The sequence below is a fragment of the Maylandia zebra genome, linkage group LG1, assembly GCF_041146795.1.
Source record: "Maylandia zebra isolate NMK-2024a linkage group LG1, Mzebra_GT3a, whole genome shotgun sequence".
NCBI lineage: Eukaryota > Metazoa > Chordata > Actinopteri > Cichliformes > Cichlidae > Maylandia > Maylandia zebra.
The window spans coordinates 27,640,781-27,658,421 of record NC_135167.1 but is presented as its reverse complement, the minus strand read 5'-3'; the positions used below and the strand labels follow the sequence as shown (position 1 = coordinate 27,658,421).

Sequence of the window (17,641 nt, the reverse complement as noted above, 5' to 3'; positions counted from 1 at the left end):
TGAACAAAATGAGTTTACTGTGCCCGAATGGCCTCCACAGTCACCAGATTTTGCTCCAGCAGAGCACCGTTGAGATGTTGTGGAACATCATGGATGTGCAGCCGGCAAATCTGTGTGATGGTGTCAACTCAATATGCAGCAAAATATCTGAGGAATGTTTCCAGTACCTTGTTGAATCGGTTCCATGAAGAATGAAGTCAGTTTTGAAGGTCCAACCTGGTAACGTGTCTGTTACGGTGTTTCCACAGCTGTCTGAACTTTACTAAACTCTGAACCAAAAACAATTCTAAAAATGAGGAGTCTCCATATCGGAGTCTCTCATTTAAATAATGTCATTGTTGGTTGTTATTCAGTTGTAGCAGTTTTCTCTTTTTTGAATCACTCAAATGTCTTTGGATTCTGCACTGTTGGCTGCACAAAAGACGTCTTTTCAAAACGTCTCAGATTTGACTTTTTTTTCCTTTTACATTTCATATAATAAACAAAGTGATTCATCAAAAAAGTCCGAGTAATTTGCAGTGAAAATCATAGCTGCATTCCTACAGCAGTTAATTTCCAATTGACTGAATTAATTGGTCAATTATCCCATCATTTTAACACTAAATTGGTGCTTAAACTGCGCATTGATTAATTTCCCCCTTGTAAACCAGCTGATCTCTGAAGGTGAAAACAAATTAGACTCTAAATGGGAGTCCAGTTTCCAAGGGTCTGATTGTTTTTTTTTCTTGTTTTTTTAAATCAACCAAGTAAAACTGGTACATCCCTCAGTCCATCATTCACACAGTTATTTACACAAGAAAAATAAAAGTCAGTAGGATTAAGTTACCAAGGCAACCTGTCCTCTGATCCACTACTGCAGTTATTTTCTCTGAGCTCGGAGGACGTTTTAAGGTGTTTTCCATCAGTCCTCAAACCAGCTTTTATCTTTATGTGCTTTATTTGTTCTAATCTCAGAAATTGATACATCATTGACTGATTGAATCCCACCTCATCTGCTTTGCTTATGCGTGGATTACAGCTATATTTAGTGGTATGTAAATTGTGCGGTGGCGGAGCTTCTGTGCTCGACGGGACTCAGCTCTGGCACTGTAGGTTCATTCCACCTCCTCTGTGCTTCTCGTCCAGGAAAAATGCCTAAAGACTTATAAAATGTCAGGCAGCGTGTTTGTAAGCTTTTCTTTTTTTTTTTTTTAAGTTTCCTACACAGAACCCACAGCACTAATATGCAGCTAAGTAGGTATTAGGGAAACTTCCCATCTTCTCTCTGTGGAGCCCTTTCCAAAAATGTATCCCCCTACAGAAAAGACACTAACTCAGCAGTGTAATTAAACTAAATTTTACCAATTGTCAGTTCTATTGTACAATATTGAACAGGAATCACAAAAGTGCACAAGAGGCATCGGTTCAAAAGGAAGGATCATACATCGTGTTATCCAGATTCAGGTGAGTTACAAACAGGAGGGCAAAACAGAAAGAGAAAAAAGCGAGAAAAAAAAATCCCTTCATTCGATATCTCAACTTTAAGACAAGATTGAAACTGATGAAAAATAAAAACGTAGTACCGGTATTACAGAGTAAATATGTCACTACAACATGTGCCTTTGATTTCAAATGGAGCAAGTTTCAAGATGGACTTCCTAGAAGCAGCTGTGGCACCATCCTGAAAACCTCCTGACTTCTTTAATATGTTATCGTACACCTGTGGAGACATTAGGTTAAGGTTGATTTACTTCTTACGTTCTAGAAATGGTCGTTGTAGAGAGGCACCAAAAATAAATAAATGCATAAAACATCCCTCTCCCCTTGCAAAATAACAAAACAAAACAAAATTTTGACAAGTTTTTAGTGAAAAGCCCCATGCCATCTAAAGTGAAGTACACTTTCACATCATCCACCCATCGAGCAGCACCGAGTCCCCTCACCCAAAAATAACCACCACCATAACAAAAACCGAGTGTGTAGGAAGCACATCGAGAGCCTTGGAGACATCTTTGTTCTGCAAATGAGCAATACTACTGCGCGCACACACAAAGTCCTTTAAACACTACACTCATGGCTATACGGGGTTCCCAATATTATTCTGGCTGTTCTGGAAGGAAAGCTCCCGGGAAAAGTTTTTTCCTTCTTTAATCTAATCAAAAAAGTGTTTACATAAAAGAGAGTTGATAAAGTCAGTTGAGGGCTCTTATTTTTAATTTATTTATTTATTTTTAAACATGGCTTTCATCATTTACGTTTCTCATCTCATTAACATCCTCGGGGTGTGCATGCTTGTCTCCTTTTTCATCTCAGTTTATTAGCAAGAATTTTAATGCATCTTCAGGTTTCCTCAACAAGAAAAAAGAATAGTTGTTATTATGGTGATGGTCATCGATTGGCCAGTTCTCCTCACCAGGTAGGTTTAAGCTCACCTGGAGGCACTTTGTGTCACGGCCATTTGTCACATATGTGCATATAATCTAATAAGTACAAACTGTCTTCCAACACACCTGAGATAGAAGAGAGGCAACAGCGAGGACAGCCTGTACAAAGATTTCATCTTTAATTCTCGAGCGGGACACAAAGATTAACACCAATTATTACTTGAGTGATGCTGAGCAGCATTGTCTCTGTTGTTCATTTTAGCCCTTTAAGTCCCCTCCTCTACTCTAAGCTCAGACTTCCTTGTGCAGAAGTGCTGCCTTCAGGAAAAAAAACAAAACAGAAGAAAGACAGATGGACAGAATCTAAGAACCCACCACCGGCTTTTTAAACCTGTTTTTCCCCCACAGAAACGGTTAAGTAAGCTCAAAGTGTGACTCTTGATTTAGTTTTGCAATGCCAGCACACGAAATCGAGCCATTTGGTGGAGTGCACTGGCCTTCCTCCCTCCTTTTAGTCTGCCAGTCTCTCTCTCCCTCTCTCAAAAACATCTTTCTCACAAGGTAGTGTTTATTAGAAGCCAAAGCTGAATTGTGTCTGTGTGGACGTCACCTTGGGGGAATAGGTGCCACACAGTTTCTGCCCTGTAGTGAATCCTTCGTACCTGACCTCCGACCCTTTTAGCTCAGTGCTACTTTTCCTCAGTTATCAGCACCCAGCTTAGACAGCCCCTGCCTGAACTCTTGCAGCTCATCTAGCTTTCCATCTAGAACATCCATCAACTTCTTCAGCTCGATCTTCATGTTTCCTTGCTTTTGTCGGCTGTCGTCTATGTCCAGCTGAAGACCCTCTATTCTCCCCTCCAGCTCCTTGTTTCTTGTCTCTGCAGCCTGTGGAAAGATGTCGGGAAAACATTAACGTTAACATTTGATGTATCAGCACAGCTGGTTTGTTGTGTGTGTTTGAGCTGAAATGAGCAAGAGCTTTTTCACTTGCAGTAACAAACAAAAGCCTTCCCATGTTGCATGTGCAGCTACACAAAGAGAGAGATCCACTTGCTGTAGGTTGGGACGGGAAAACATTTATGTGAAAGAAACGTGTTTGCATATGTGAATGGGACATGAAAGTGAATCTTTCAGACTAACAGGCAACACGAGTGACATGTTAATAATGCTGAAGATAGCAATGAAGGGAGGGATTTAAAATAGGAGTGCTAAAAGGGTGTTGCGCCTGCATGACTATGTTCCAGCTGACTCCTGAAACCTGATCTCCATGAGGGCTGTCATCTTTAAATAGAGGGCAGCCGTAACCACAAACACAGGGGTAGAATAGGTAGACTTTTTTTTTTTTTTTAAAAAAAGCATCAACTCTGCACCAGCAAAGATAATTTTTTACAGCATTTCTGTCTAAATTGAGTCAAATTCAGCTTTAGGCTCCATAGTTGGACAAAAGGTATTGGAGAAACCCCATCGTCTATGCCTCTTCTCAGTTTGGATAACTGGTTAGATAAACTCCGGCTTGAGCCATTTTTGCTGTCTTTCACCCAGCTGGCTGCTGCAGAGACAAACCATGCCGTCGAGCGTTGTAAAGCACAAGAACTTCAGGCATGCCACTGTTGGTTTTATTCATCACTCCATGCCCAGATTGAAATGGCAGCACATGCACTGACAGCTTGGACGATAAAAATCCCGATCTGAGTCAGTCAGCACAGGGCGACATGAGCGTCAGTATCAATGCAGCTCATGTCAGACTTGGCACTAACAGGACACACGGTGATCCAAAGAGCCTGGCTCTTCTAGTTCTACAGAAAGTCTGATATTATTCAGCGAGGAGTCAGCTTTGAAGAACAGGTGCCCTTTGTTACAAAGAAGACGTGAGGCTTCTCACAGGCACAACCCACACACCTACAGAAATGTTATAAGAGCTGATCATTAAAGCTTTGAGCAGAACTCTCAAACTACTTCAGCTGTTTTTATAGCAAAAACAGATCAAATCTGCACCAGCAGGAAACTAATAAGCTGTGACAGAGACATATCTCTGTTCCACTGAAGAGGGAGAAAAAAAAAGAAAAAAAAGAACCCTTTTCAAAGAGGCAATAATCCTCTCTGCGTTGTACTGGGGACGGACCTTTATTATTAGATACAGTAACGACGACAATGTGCGTTAGTGAGACACGTGATAGGAATGTTGTGTCACCAGCCCTCAGGCAGAATGATGAATAGCAACTCTTATTGTCTACCTTCATCTGAAAGCGCTGCTTACGCCTCAGAGCCCGAGTGTTAGCTCGCTGTGATAGCCATTGTGTCCTCACGTGTGTGTTAGGTCTAGACAACTCTCAGCCTGGTCTCTGTACTCTGCAGTAAATCACACCTGAGGGGGGGTAAAAACTAGGGCTTGTGCCGGGTGCTTTTGAACGTACCTGCAGTTTCGAAGTGATGCTCTCACACTCCGACATGAGCTGAGGGATTATCTCTGCCTGCTTCCTCAAGTTCTCCAGCTCCTGGGAATAATGTTAATAATAAAAAAATGTAAAATCCAGCGATTCCGATGTCAGTCAGGGTCTTAGGAACAATCTAAGTTATTTAGCTGAAGGACCTTTGAAATTTAAAATAAATCATTCTTAATTGCTTTTTTGTATAAAAGTATGTAGATAGACTGACAAGAACAGCACCCAGATAAAACGGGACATTTAAGCCAGTAATTAACTGCTTGCCAAGAAAAGAAGAAAAAAAAAGTGTGATGCCCAGCATAAACCCTGGAACATAATTACAGTCATGATTTTATGTCAGTGTTAATTAAGGTGCACCATCCTTTGTAAATAAGCCAACCAGGAAAAATGAAAAAAGGTCAAAGTGGTACAAAGAAGGCAAAAAGGACATCAAGATCAAGAGATAGCCTTGTGATCATGCCTCCGTCTCCTTCTCAGGTAAACATCTCAGTTACTGCTCTGAAAACCTCCTCCCTGCTTTAAGCAAAACACTATGCGGCTTCATGGCATCTGTTACCGCTTCGAGCACATTTTCGCCAAGTAATAATTGCTTGAGTCTTTGTAGTTACCTGCAGCGGCTTTGTTCTGTTAGTTCACTGCTGGCCAGCACAGGGGTCACAGCAGTCAACTCTTAATAATTCATAGGCACACTTTTAAGTTTGAGGCGATGAGGATGTGGATTTCTAGACAGGGAGGGGGTGAGTCACTGTGCAGGTGACCCTCTGTGGGCCGCCTGCGGCAGCAATGTTGTGCACACAAGGAGACTTTCTCTGCAGACCCCATGGTCGGTGTTCACAGCGTTATGGAGGATACACAAGAAAGGCAAAGCCGAGCTCCCAAAGGATGCCATTCTTTGCTCATCATCTTTCAAATTCAGCTCCAGCTCTTTGAACTACTTCCCTTCCTCTTGTTGTGTAAAATATATACCGCCTTCGAAGGAATGATTTATACGTTCTATTAATACTCTGGCCGCCATGTGGTAAACTAGAATATCCCAGACACTCTTTACCTCAGGCAATCTGAATGGGACACAGTAAAGCTGTTATTGCCACTGAATTGAAAGAGAGGGCATTGCACTATATGAGACAGATGCACAGATGACCCCAAACCAGAAGTATATAAAAATGCATACATATCCTACTTATGGTTTTCACACGTTACTGATTGCGTCTCCCTTTCTTGGCATCGACAGGGAGACGCAGTCGCTGATGAAAAGGGCAGCAAGACTCTTAGATTGGCAGAAGTCAGTTCTAATTTGTCTGCGGTCAGAAAACGGCATCTAACCAGCAATAAGCAAAGGTTAAAATGCCGCGTGGTCGCACAGAGTTCATCCTCATTAGAAAGAACAGCGCCATTAGGCCGTGCTGAGCTGACAGTCGGCTAGTTTGGATTATGGATGATTAATGTAGGAGACACAAGGTGGTTTCTTTCAGGTTTGACTAGAGTGGATTAATTTTTAATTTTTTTAACAGTACAAAAAAACCCAAAACAGTTTGATCAATCAAATTGAGACAACGGGGCAATATAAAGAGCTGTCTGGGATTAAAATTGGAAAAAAATAAAAAATAAAAAAAAAATAAATCCACACAAAACCCAAAGCAGAATCTAACATTTCCTATTGAGGCCTAATCACTTCCTCGGGGAAATAAAAAGGCACTAGAACTAGTTTGTAAAACAAACTCTCCATTGCAGCTCTGCAGACCGACCATTGTGATGCACGTCTCACCTGCTCCTTGTCCTGTAGCTCAGCCTCCAGCTCCTTTACCCTCACGGTCAGCTGGGCGTTTTTCTGTCTCTCTTGATTGGCTTCATTGCACTGGGCTTCTAGTTCAGCAATCTAAAATACAGAGGGGGGGGGGGGGGGGGGGGGGGGGGGGAGTTAAAAGAAAAATTAGGCATTTTTCTTAAGCTAATCAGATTTTTTTTAACATATTCCTCCTTGTTAAGCGGAAGCCTGGATTTGTTGTAGAGTATAATGGCAATTTCAAAACTGATACCAACAATTAAAAAAAGGAAGGGTTAGAGAATAACACTGGTACCACACCAGCCCAGCTGCAGAAACAGCCCACGTTGATTATGAAACTAAAATGATTCTATTTTTAGCAGACTGAGACTGCAGGCAACACAGAAGCTAATGAAATGTACAGTACCTACAGTGTTTTGCTCTGTACAGATTTTGACCAAACCCGTGGCAGAGAACTCTGTGTGTGCAGTTTGTGATAGAGTTTTCTTCTTTTAAAGCAGCGGAAACGGTTTATCAAACCTGTCACTTTTTCCTCAATCAATGGGCTAGTCTACATTATTCAACTTCCCCGTAGGAGTGCATGAGTGTATTACCTTGTTCCTGAGCGTGTCACTCTCCTCCTTGCAGGCACTAAGCTGTTTCTTCCAGCTCTCTACATTAGCTGAAGACTCCTGCAGTGCATCCACCAGCCTGGCATTATTTTCTCTTAAAGTCTGAAGCTCTGTTTCCCACTTCTTGGCGTTGGTGTTGCTGTCAGACAGGAGCGACAGAAAGAGATCCAGCAGGAGAGTTATTAATGGAAGTAAAATTTTATTTCAACCACTCCGTTTTGAAAAGCTTGTGAGTGCCAACATGGAACATATTTCTACAAACTCCTTCCAGACACATCTACTTAATTAGTATTGCTGCACATTACGCTGTTGAGAGATGTTTAGACCACAATAAAAAAAAGAAACAAAAATTTAAGCTAGAAGTAGATAAAATTCCCCCAAAATCCAACAAACTGGCACCAGCATGTGATTTGTTATCTTTCATATCACAGTGAGTGTATTCCTATCTTATCGATAAGGATGGGGAGATATGTGATGTATATTTAGTATGCATCACTGTCCCCACTTCCTTATGCATGGCTGGGTTGAAGTGTTTTGCTCTATCATCAAATGTGGACAGACTGGCATCGCAGCATTCTGCAGTCCTCTGCTGTTTCACTGCTGTGACACTCTCCAACAAAAACAAAATCCAACAGTTCTGTGAATGCATGGGAAAATGCACACAGAGAGACAATTTTACATCCAGAAGCTAGAGATATTTAGATGCCCTTATATGAAGTGAAGCGCTTCCTTCAGCAACTGTTTCATATCAGTGTTGTATTAAATTCTCAATTATGACTTTTTGATTTTGTAGGTTTGTTTATTAGGATAATTCCTGAAAAGAGCTCTGCAATCAAAATTTGGACTTTATTAGTTTACCAAAGGAATTTTAATAAGTGAACTGGTCAAGATAACCTCAGATTCTTTAGATATACAAAGGGAGCACTGTAGAGTGACATTTATGCAGTGTGGTTGTTGTTCTCAGCTGGTGCTTTGAGAAAAAAAAAAACATTAAAAAGAAACAAAACAAGTCAGAAAATAATAATCCATGCATTTACTTTAGTTTTTTATAATTATTTTATAGTTTCATCTTAACGATTTAGCACAAGTACAAACATTTGTTACAAAGCAAACATACAGTGGGGCAAAAAAGTATTTAGTCAGCCACCGATTGTGCAAGTTCCCCCACCTAAAATGATGACAGAGGTCAGTAATTTGCACCAGAGGTACACTTCAACTGTGAGAGACAGAATGTGAAAAAAAAAAAATCCATGAATCCACATGGTAGGATTTGTAAAGAATTTATTCGTAAATCAGGGTGGAAAATAAGTATTTGGTCAATAACAAAAATACAACTCAATACTTTGTAACTTAACCTTTGTTGGCAATAACAGAGGTCAAACGTTTACTATAGGTCTTTACCAGGTTTGCACACACAGTAGCTGGTATTTTGGCCCATTCCTCCATGCAGATCTTCTCGAGAGCAGTGATGTTTTGGGGCTGTCGCCGAGCAACACGGACTTTCAACTCCCGCCACAGATTTTCTATGGGGTTGAGGTCTGGAGACTGGCTAGGCCACTCCAGGACTTTCAAATGCTTCTTACAGAGCCACTCCTTTGTTGCCCGGGCGGTGTGTTTTGGATCATTGTCATGTTGGAAGACCCAGCCTCGTTTCATCTTCAAAGTTCTCACTGATGGAAGGAGGTTTTGGCTCAAAATCTCACGATACATGGCCCCATTCATTCTGTCCTTAACACGGATCAGTCGTCCTGTCCCCTTGGCAGAAAAACAGCCCCATAGCATGATGTTTCCACCCCCATGCTTCACAGTAGGTATGGTGTTCTTGGGATGCAACTCAGTATTCTTCTTCCTCCAAACACGATGAGTTGAGTTTATACCAAAAAGTTCTACTTTGGTTTCATCTGACCACATGACATTCTCCCAATCCTCTGCTGTATCATCCATGTGCTCTCTGGCAAACTTCAGACGGGCCTGGACATGCACTGGCTTCAGCAGCGGAACACGTCTGGCACTGCGGGATTTGATTCCCTGCCGTTGTAGTGTGTTACTGATGGTGACCTTTGTTACTTTGGTCCCAGCTCTCTGCAGGTCATTCACCAGGTCCCCCCGTGTGGTTCTGGGATCTTTGCTCACCGTTCTCATGATCATTTTGACCCCACGGGATGAGATCTTGCGTGGAGCCCCAGATCGAGGGAGATTATCAGTGGTCTTGTATGTCTTCCATTTTCTGATGATTGCTCCCACAGTTGATTTTTTCACACCAAGCTGCTTGCCTATTGTAGATTCACTCTTCCCAGTCTGGTGCAGGTCTACAATACTTTTCCTGGTGTCCTTCGAAAGCTCTTTGGTCTTGGCCATGGCGGAGTTTGGAGTCTGACTGTTTGAGGCTGTGGACAGGTGTCTTTTATACAGATGATGAGTTCAAACAGGTGCCATTCATACAGGTAACGAGTGGGGGACAGAAAAGCTTCTTACCGAAGACGTTACAGGTCTGTGAGAGCCAGAGATTTTCCTTGTTTGAGGTGACCAAATACTTATTTTCCACCCTGATTTACGAATAAATTCTTTACAAATCCTACCATGTGAATTCATGAATTTTTTTTTCACATTCTGTCTCTCACAGTTGAAGTGTACCTCTGGTGCAAATTACTGACCTCTGTCATCATTTTAAGTGGGGGAACTTGCACAATCGGTGGCTGACTAAATACTTTTTTGCCCCACTGTATATGCCAAGAACGGCACCGCTATAGTTCAGCTGGTTAGGCAGGTTAAGCAGGAAAGGCTGCAGTGGCCTTTGTGTAATTAGTACCAACTTGCAGTGACTTTTTCAACTTTGTCAGTTTCTTTCTAGGGAAATTAATGAGAACTACAAGATCTGTAAAAATGAATTGTTATCCACACCACTCATGCAAATGTTAATGTAGTTATTACTTTTTTTAGGGGTCTGTTGCTGCCAGTAAAAATTTGCAATCCCCTCCAGTCCACCCGCACATCTGGATCAAATAAATCCAATATGATATGGGATTTCATTTTATTATTATTTTTTCCCCCAATTTCCTCACTGTGGTTTTAATTGACTCTGATGGCCCGGGGCCCAGGGTCATTTTAATCTCATCTGGAATCACATCTGGCATTTCATGCAATTACCAATTTGTACACTCTACATCTGGATTATAAAGCCCAAATAACCAAACGGTGGACTGGAGGAGCATCACTCTTTGGATTATATGCTTTCTGAGCCCTTTTGGAGTCATTACTGCTTTAAGTAACAGCAATAAAATAAAGAGAGAGAACATACGAGCACAGTTTAATATGCATGAGTGTGATCAAGAGCTGATATGATCTGGATTGGGTTTACACACTTGCATGCTTGTAATATAGTAGTTTATATGTATAATATAATAAATATTGAGCAAGCTGTTCGATTGGACGAGTGTCATGCCATAATTATGCAGTACCTGTCTCACTGAAGTGTGTCCAATCTGCTTATTTTACATTCAAACAGCCAGATTTCAAACACCTGTGTGGTTTCTGTTTGATGCCACAGGAAAAGTTTATACAGCACTTGCATCAGCAGCAGCAGCTGCAGGCCAAGCAGTGTGTGAATTTTTATTACTTTTTATTTATTTGGTTGTGATGAAACAGTTGCAGAGAAGTAAAATCAGTTATAAAGTATGTGTTTTAGTTGGTTTGCATCATCACACAGTACGAAAGTTCTTGTTTGAACCAGCTGTTTCCAATTCGATTTTTCTATTTTTATTCTTTTTTTAAAAACTGAAAAAAGAAAATTGTTGGAAAATGTGTTTTCATTTGGTGAATACAAATTTAAATATAAGCACTTTGATGCAGCCCGGGATGTGAATCTTGAGACTGATATTTAGTAGATTTGAAACAGGATTTAATCACATATGATTTCACATTAAGTTGATGAAATAAAAATCTTACCTCTGCTCTACTGCACTCTTGAGACGTTCATTCTCACTCTGTAGGAGAGCAGCCTCCGGACCGACGTGAGAGATTTTCTCATCATCTGTCCCATTAATGCTGGATGCCTGGTTGGTTGAGGGTGTATCACGACCAGATTCCGACTGAGAAATTGAGGGAAACTTTTGTTTCAAAGCAGGTTTTAAGGAGGCCTGTGGTTAACATGCAGCCACCTAAAAGGGTCTCATGGGTTAAAAGACAGAACTCTATCTCAGAAATCCTGCTCTCTGAAAAAGGGCCCTAGGCTTCTTTTGGCAAAACACCCTGAAGACGTCAGCTATGACAGCCAAGGGTTGAGGGTAAATGCTTGCCAGTATCTATCATGTCATATGGGCCAGAAGCTTTGTGTGCTTCAGGGCTGATCCTTAGCACCTGGAGCCAGAGCGAGTAGAAAGCAGGCATGTTAGTTGTGGGTGACTGTGGCATGAACCACTAACTATCATTATCATTTATGTAGATCTGAGCAAATTTACTGTCACTGTTTATAGCTTCCTTATCCTCTAAGTTACTATTGTGCCTGCAAGGTAGTAAGGACGATCTTTGACCTCTTATTCATGACGGCTCACACTACTCCACGATTCCGTTGTAATATTTAAACACGAGATCCATTAATATTTGAACATATTTACATACATAATTATGCCAGAAGCCATTTCTAAACACAGAAAGTGTATCATTTGGTGTTTGTGAAATCATTTCTCATTTTCTCTGTGGCCCTGTAAGCTTTCTGGAAGCCAACACACTGACTGTAGATGAAACGGGTGGAAAGCCAAGGAGATGAAATGAATCAGACTTTCATACGGCACAGAGATATTATTTACCTGGGAGTGATTACTCAATGTCTCCACCTTCTCTTGAGATTTGTCCCTTGCTAGCTTAGCCTGTTCTTTTACCTCCTGGAACTTCTCAGCAAACTGAAAGTACAAGAAGATATGTCAGGAAGCTGTGGTTATTAGTGGCAAGGCGAGGTTCATTTTTAAACATTATCTAAGGATGGTGAGGATCCGCGATACCCTTAAATATATATCTGATCGTTCCAGTTCTCTAACAATTTTAACTGATAACAAAGCTGCACTTTTCCACACTTTGATTTTACCACAGATTCTACTACTATTAATAATAATAATAATAATAATAATAATAATAATAATAATAATAATAATAATGATAATAATACATCAACAACTACAATAACATTAATAATAAAGAAAAGCTAACCATTTAAAAAAAAAACAAAAAAAAACAAAACACAGATTCAGTTTAAGCCCTTCAACCTCCAAAGCATGATCCCCTCTTGAAAACAGTTAAGAGCCCCTGATCATAATGTCAGAGAGGCTGACCGTTAGAATAAGGGCTCAGCAGGTTAACTATACAACATTTTAAATTGATTCTGTGATTCTGGATTTTACTTTGAACCAGCAAAGAGAATCAACGAAAGGGGAAATGAGCCATCCATCAGCTTTATGAAGGATCTGCTACAAAAACCTCTCACCTTTGTGAGCTGCTGCTCTGAAGCGAAGCCCAATCCAAACACTGTGTTGGCCCTGCTGTCGGCCCACTGGCCAAACTTCTGTGATGTCTTGGTGAACGTCATGTTGGGTGTGATTGTGCTGTTGATGATGACCTGTTGGGAAATAACACATAGATTTTCTAAGCCTATAAGAGACCATACTGTTATCAATACAGAGTACAGTTAGAGTCATGTGTAATCCTCCCAGCATAGTTCTCAGGTCTTTCTGACACTCCTCATAAAAATAACTGATGTTGGATTTCAGCAGTACAGAGGTTGGAAAATTATGCGTCTCATTCAGCCAAGACATATTACAGAAGCTGTTCCAGCAGCTGCATTCACATAATAAATAGGCCCACCAATTTAATAAAGGACAATCCTCTATTGTAGCTCCATTCACACCAGACTACACCTGTAATATGCTGATGGCTGTATGCCAGTGCCCACACACGGCATATTGGATCATTTTAAAAGAAATAATAAATCATATAAAAAGCAGATTTATAAGCATGTCTCTGAAATATATAGCAGTTATGTGTTCACAGCTTAAAGAGTACTAATCTTTGATTATTGTTAAACCAGAGGGCATACAAGGTTTCCACATTTATAATTTAGGATGCTGAATAGCAAACACTTTGTCAACCCAGAGTTTTAAAGTTTCGACATTGTCGCGTGAATCAAACGTACCATTTTTAATACACTCCAATAACCTGTGTGGGACATTCATGTGTTCCCTTAATGTTTAAAGGGTCACAACAGAAGATGGATTTGCACCTTTGATTCGGCAAAGATTTCACACAGGATGACCTTCCTGATGCAACACTACCATTTATCCAGGATTAATTATCCTAAAGCTTATTAACATCAGGTTTGGTTAAGGATTTATCATACACCAGCAATCAGGTTGAGCTATTTGCAAAAGTCTTTATTGCATATTCAGCTCCACGCAAAAGACCTCCACTACTTTGTGATAGTGATTTAAATAAAATAGTTGCAGACCGCTGCCTCTCTCAACTCACTCGTTTCATTCCCCAGTTACAAATAAAGTTTTGTTCACTAAATAATTTACATGCAAATGTAAAAAGCACACACAAATGGAAAAACACTGACTGCTGACCCGCTAACCTCTAAGCAGTTGAAGTACAGTCTCTATATTTGCCATGGTATCCATTCACCTGTTGTAGCCATGCCGCAACTCAGATGCCAGAAAACATCTGCTGCAGTCTAAAATTGTAACGGGTGCATGAGTCAGTGAAGAAAGCAACACGTGTCTAAACACCATGTCAGCCTGACTTCACCGATTTGTATATCGCATCACAGTTCATATTAGGGCTGGGCCATATTATACCGTTCACGGTAATACCGGTATAATGTTAGGCAACGATAGGAAAATGAAATATCGCGATAGAATGGGAGTAAAACGCGCATGCGCAGTGCCTTTGTTTTCATACGCACATGGCCGATTGTTGAGTGAAACAGATGAACCAGAAATGGTTTGTAAAAATGGTGCAACTTCAGTGATGTGGAACTGGTTTGGTGTTTGTCCGTCAGATACACGACAAAGCACATTTTTTTGCAGAACATGCAAGCGGCCGTTGTTATTGTCATATTTGTCGGACTAAGATGCTCTTAAATCTGGGAGTAATCTGGGTCCTAAACTCCGTATGCTTCAGGTCAAACAACACTGCAGCATCACTTAGAGTTAAAAACTGTCTAAATTCTTTCATCTTTAATAAAACGATCAGCATTGCTGCTTTACCAGGTGTAACTATAAAGTTTAACTTCCAGGCATCCATGAAAACAAAAGTTATTACATTTAACGGAGTTAGAAGTTAGCAGGAAGCTAGCGGAAGTTAGCTCGCTAGTTTCGCTAGTTACCTAAGCATGATATAGCATGTTCTGACGGAGAGATTTCTGAAAAAAATCAAACGTGCAGCTCTGCTATCACTTCCAACATAAATGAAGACAGGAAACTAAACAGCAGTGACGTTTGTAGGGTTACTGAAGTTGGGCTAGCTGGTATATAATGATGTGCTACGTGATCGCTAGCGACACAGCTATGTTAGCATAACATAAACAGTGAAGCTGGAGGACGAACACTAACACTTTTCCACTTATAAAAGTTAACGTGAAGGTTCTTCATGGTTAGAGACAAATGCAATCGCATGGCAGGATACTGTAAACGGACCAAACTTCAGTCAGGAGAACAACTGAGATAATCCATCCACAATACGAGGTTAGTCATTAATATACTGCAACAACATGGGAATAGAGCAGCTGCCAGAGAATTCAACATTAATGAATCAATGGTACAGAAGTGGAGGAAGCAAGAAGAATGAGTTTAATAAAGTTTGATTTATCTGACTGCTTTGTTTCGCTTAATGTGCCTTATAATCCCGTGCACCTTATGGTCCGAAAAATGCGTACTGCACACTGCAGTTTAATGTTGCAAAGCACCTCTTTTTAACTTCAGTGGATATTATACATGGTTATGCTCAGGATATGTCAGCCCATTTCTACTGTAAATGCCTTTTGGTTAAACTTTCAGCAAGGAATTTGCATTTGCACTGTTATATTTTTATAAAGCTTTAATGTACATAAAAACCAGCTTCTTGTTTAAGTGAAAATAAATGGAAGATTGTCTTTTTGCGCTAGTAATGTTGTGGAGTTGTATTTTGTCTCGCATCAATTATATCGTCGGTTATATCGTTATCGCAAATTTTCAAATATATATCGTGATAAATATTTTTGGCCATATCGCCCTGCTCTAGTTCATATAGACAACTCTGATCCTCTGTGATGCTAGATGTGCATGTAAACACAAGCAGCTTTGATTTATTGCTGCATGCACACAAACCCAGTCTCACTACAGAGATATAACAGAACTTAAAACCAGCACACGCAAATTATCCCAACGATTAAGAAACAATAGAAGACAGTCTAATGGCAGAGCAGCCCTTGTTTCATAGCAACATGGCTCTGAATACAGGATCTGAGGATTTAAACTGCTGACAGACTCGTGTCCCATTCTACGCCCCCACTGTCTCCCTCTCCATCTTTTTAGTGGCTGAGGTGTTAAAACTCTTTATACCACATCATTACTGGACACAGCGAGCCAAAAAGCAGAGGAGCCTGAGCGAGCGGAATAAGGATCATTAGTACGCAATTAATGTTTGTCCTCTATTTAGATCAATGCTAATGGCGCCTAGGGAGAAAGATCACAACAGGTGAACAAAAAAAAAAGAAAAAAGAAAAAAAGACGACCATCAGGCAACACAGCTAAAGATTACAACTGCAATCTTTGATGCAGGCATCATTCCCACATCAAGGGTTTATAAGGAGACTGGCAATTTACCAAGGCACTGCTAATCTGATCTTAAAAATCATCACTCTTTCAGAGGCTTCTTCAAAACAAAGGTGACCCAATTTCCCCTGAAGTGGAACCTGGGTAAAGCCTGAACAACACTCCTACGTCTCATCTCTAGCAGTGAAGTGAATATTTAACAGGGCTCATAACTCTGGCTCAAAGAGAAGTGTTAAGATAAGATGAAACTTTAATGATCATTGTGGAAAAAGTGGAGTGCTGCTGCGGAATAAAGCGAAAAAAGGAAGGAGTTAGGTAAACACGCAGTAAATGTCTGCAACCAGCGGCGTATAAAATGTGAATTTCCTTTGGAATAATAATCCTCTCTTTTTTATCTCGTGTGTGATGAATGCTTTCAGATAATTCTCAAAATAATTAGGAGAAATTCTGTTTGTTTTGTTTTTTTAAGAGGTAGAAAAATTTTTTTCACTAAATTTAATTTTATTAAACAAAAACATAATGCAAGATAACTCTTGCTATAAGATTTGAAACACAGCATGATGACGTTTATACCACTGAAGCTACACACTACAGGTACAAAGACCTGAACGCAGTCAGTGCTTCTCAAACATTTTACTCCCCGCTAAGTTTTCTTAAAAAATTCATTACCATAAAATTATTTCATAATTAAACGTACAATCGGCATGTGGACTCTTAAATTGCGAGTAATCGGCAGTTCTCTGGGTGAAAATGTAGACTGCTTTGAGGTGAAGACAATATCAATAACCACTTGTTCTAATCAAGGTAAGCAAAAAAACATCTGTGAAAGTACAACAAATCGACCCTTGAAGCAGATGGGCTACAGACTACACCGGATACCACTACTGTCAGCCAAGAACAGGAAACTGAGGCTATAATATGCTTGGCCTCAGCAAAGTTGGACAATAGATCGATAAATGTCACCTAACCTGATGAGTCTTGACTTCCGCTTCAACGTTCAGATGGTAGGGTGAGAATTTGGTGTAAACATGAAAGCCATCCAGCCTTGGTTCAGGTTGCTGGTGGTTGTGTAATTGTGTGGTGACATATCAACAGATCTTAAACCCACAGAACTTTTGGGATGTCCTGGAACAGGAGATTATCATCACCTGCAGCCTAGGAATCTGCAGCAATTGCATGATGAGGCATTTCTGAAGGCAAGAGGGATTTATTTCTCCCAGTTTTTTTTTTTTGTTGTTTTTTTTTTTAAACCAAAACAACAAAGCAATGTCAAACTATTCCATTATTTTCTGCCATCTTGAATACATCTCATTGCTGTTTTATACTATATATTAATAAAGAAAAACACTGAGACTAATTAAACTACATACCTGTAACTTTATACCTACTGAACTAAAAGTATCTGCAGAGAAAGGCTCAGTCATTGCATTTACAGTATCATCTGTAATGTAACATGGGATACAAAGTTACCCCCACGAGACCTGTGACTGTATGTTTGGCACGCATATGTAAACGACCCAGTGAGCAAGCCAATGAGAGAGTGGGAGGGTGTGACGGAGGAAAGGGAGGGGGTGCAGAGTGACGCTGGCAGCTGTGTGGATGGTGAGCCGGGCTGTGGATCAAGTGGCACAGGAGGCAC

The 17,641-nt window shown here is 40.4% G+C and overlaps 1 protein-coding gene across 3 annotated transcripts in view; it reads right to left on the bottom strand.

Moving 5' to 3' along the window:
- Window positions 1-1,320: 1,320 nt before the first annotated feature.
- homer2 (homer scaffold protein 2) overlaps window positions 1,321-17,641 on the bottom strand; it is a 36,351-nt gene continuing 20,030 nt past the window's right edge. For 2 of the 3 annotated variants that reach the window (XM_004543449.6, XM_076884230.1), the window contains 7 exons: window positions 12,681-12,812; window positions 12,010-12,102; window positions 11,150-11,292; window positions 7,187-7,343; window positions 6,576-6,686; window positions 4,781-4,861; window positions 1,321-3,251 (listed from right to left, as the gene is read on the bottom strand). In XM_004543449.6, coding sequence (XP_004543506.1) covers window positions 3,063-3,251; window positions 4,781-4,861; window positions 6,576-6,686; window positions 7,187-7,343; window positions 11,150-11,292; window positions 12,010-12,102; window positions 12,681-12,812 — 906 coding nt within the window. In that variant the 3' untranslated portion in view covers window positions 1,321-3,062. The remainder of the gene's footprint in view (window positions 3,252-4,780; window positions 4,862-6,575; window positions 6,687-7,186; window positions 7,344-11,149; window positions 11,293-12,009; window positions 12,103-12,680; window positions 12,813-17,641) is intronic. The other variant, XM_076884232.1, reaches the window with a different exon arrangement.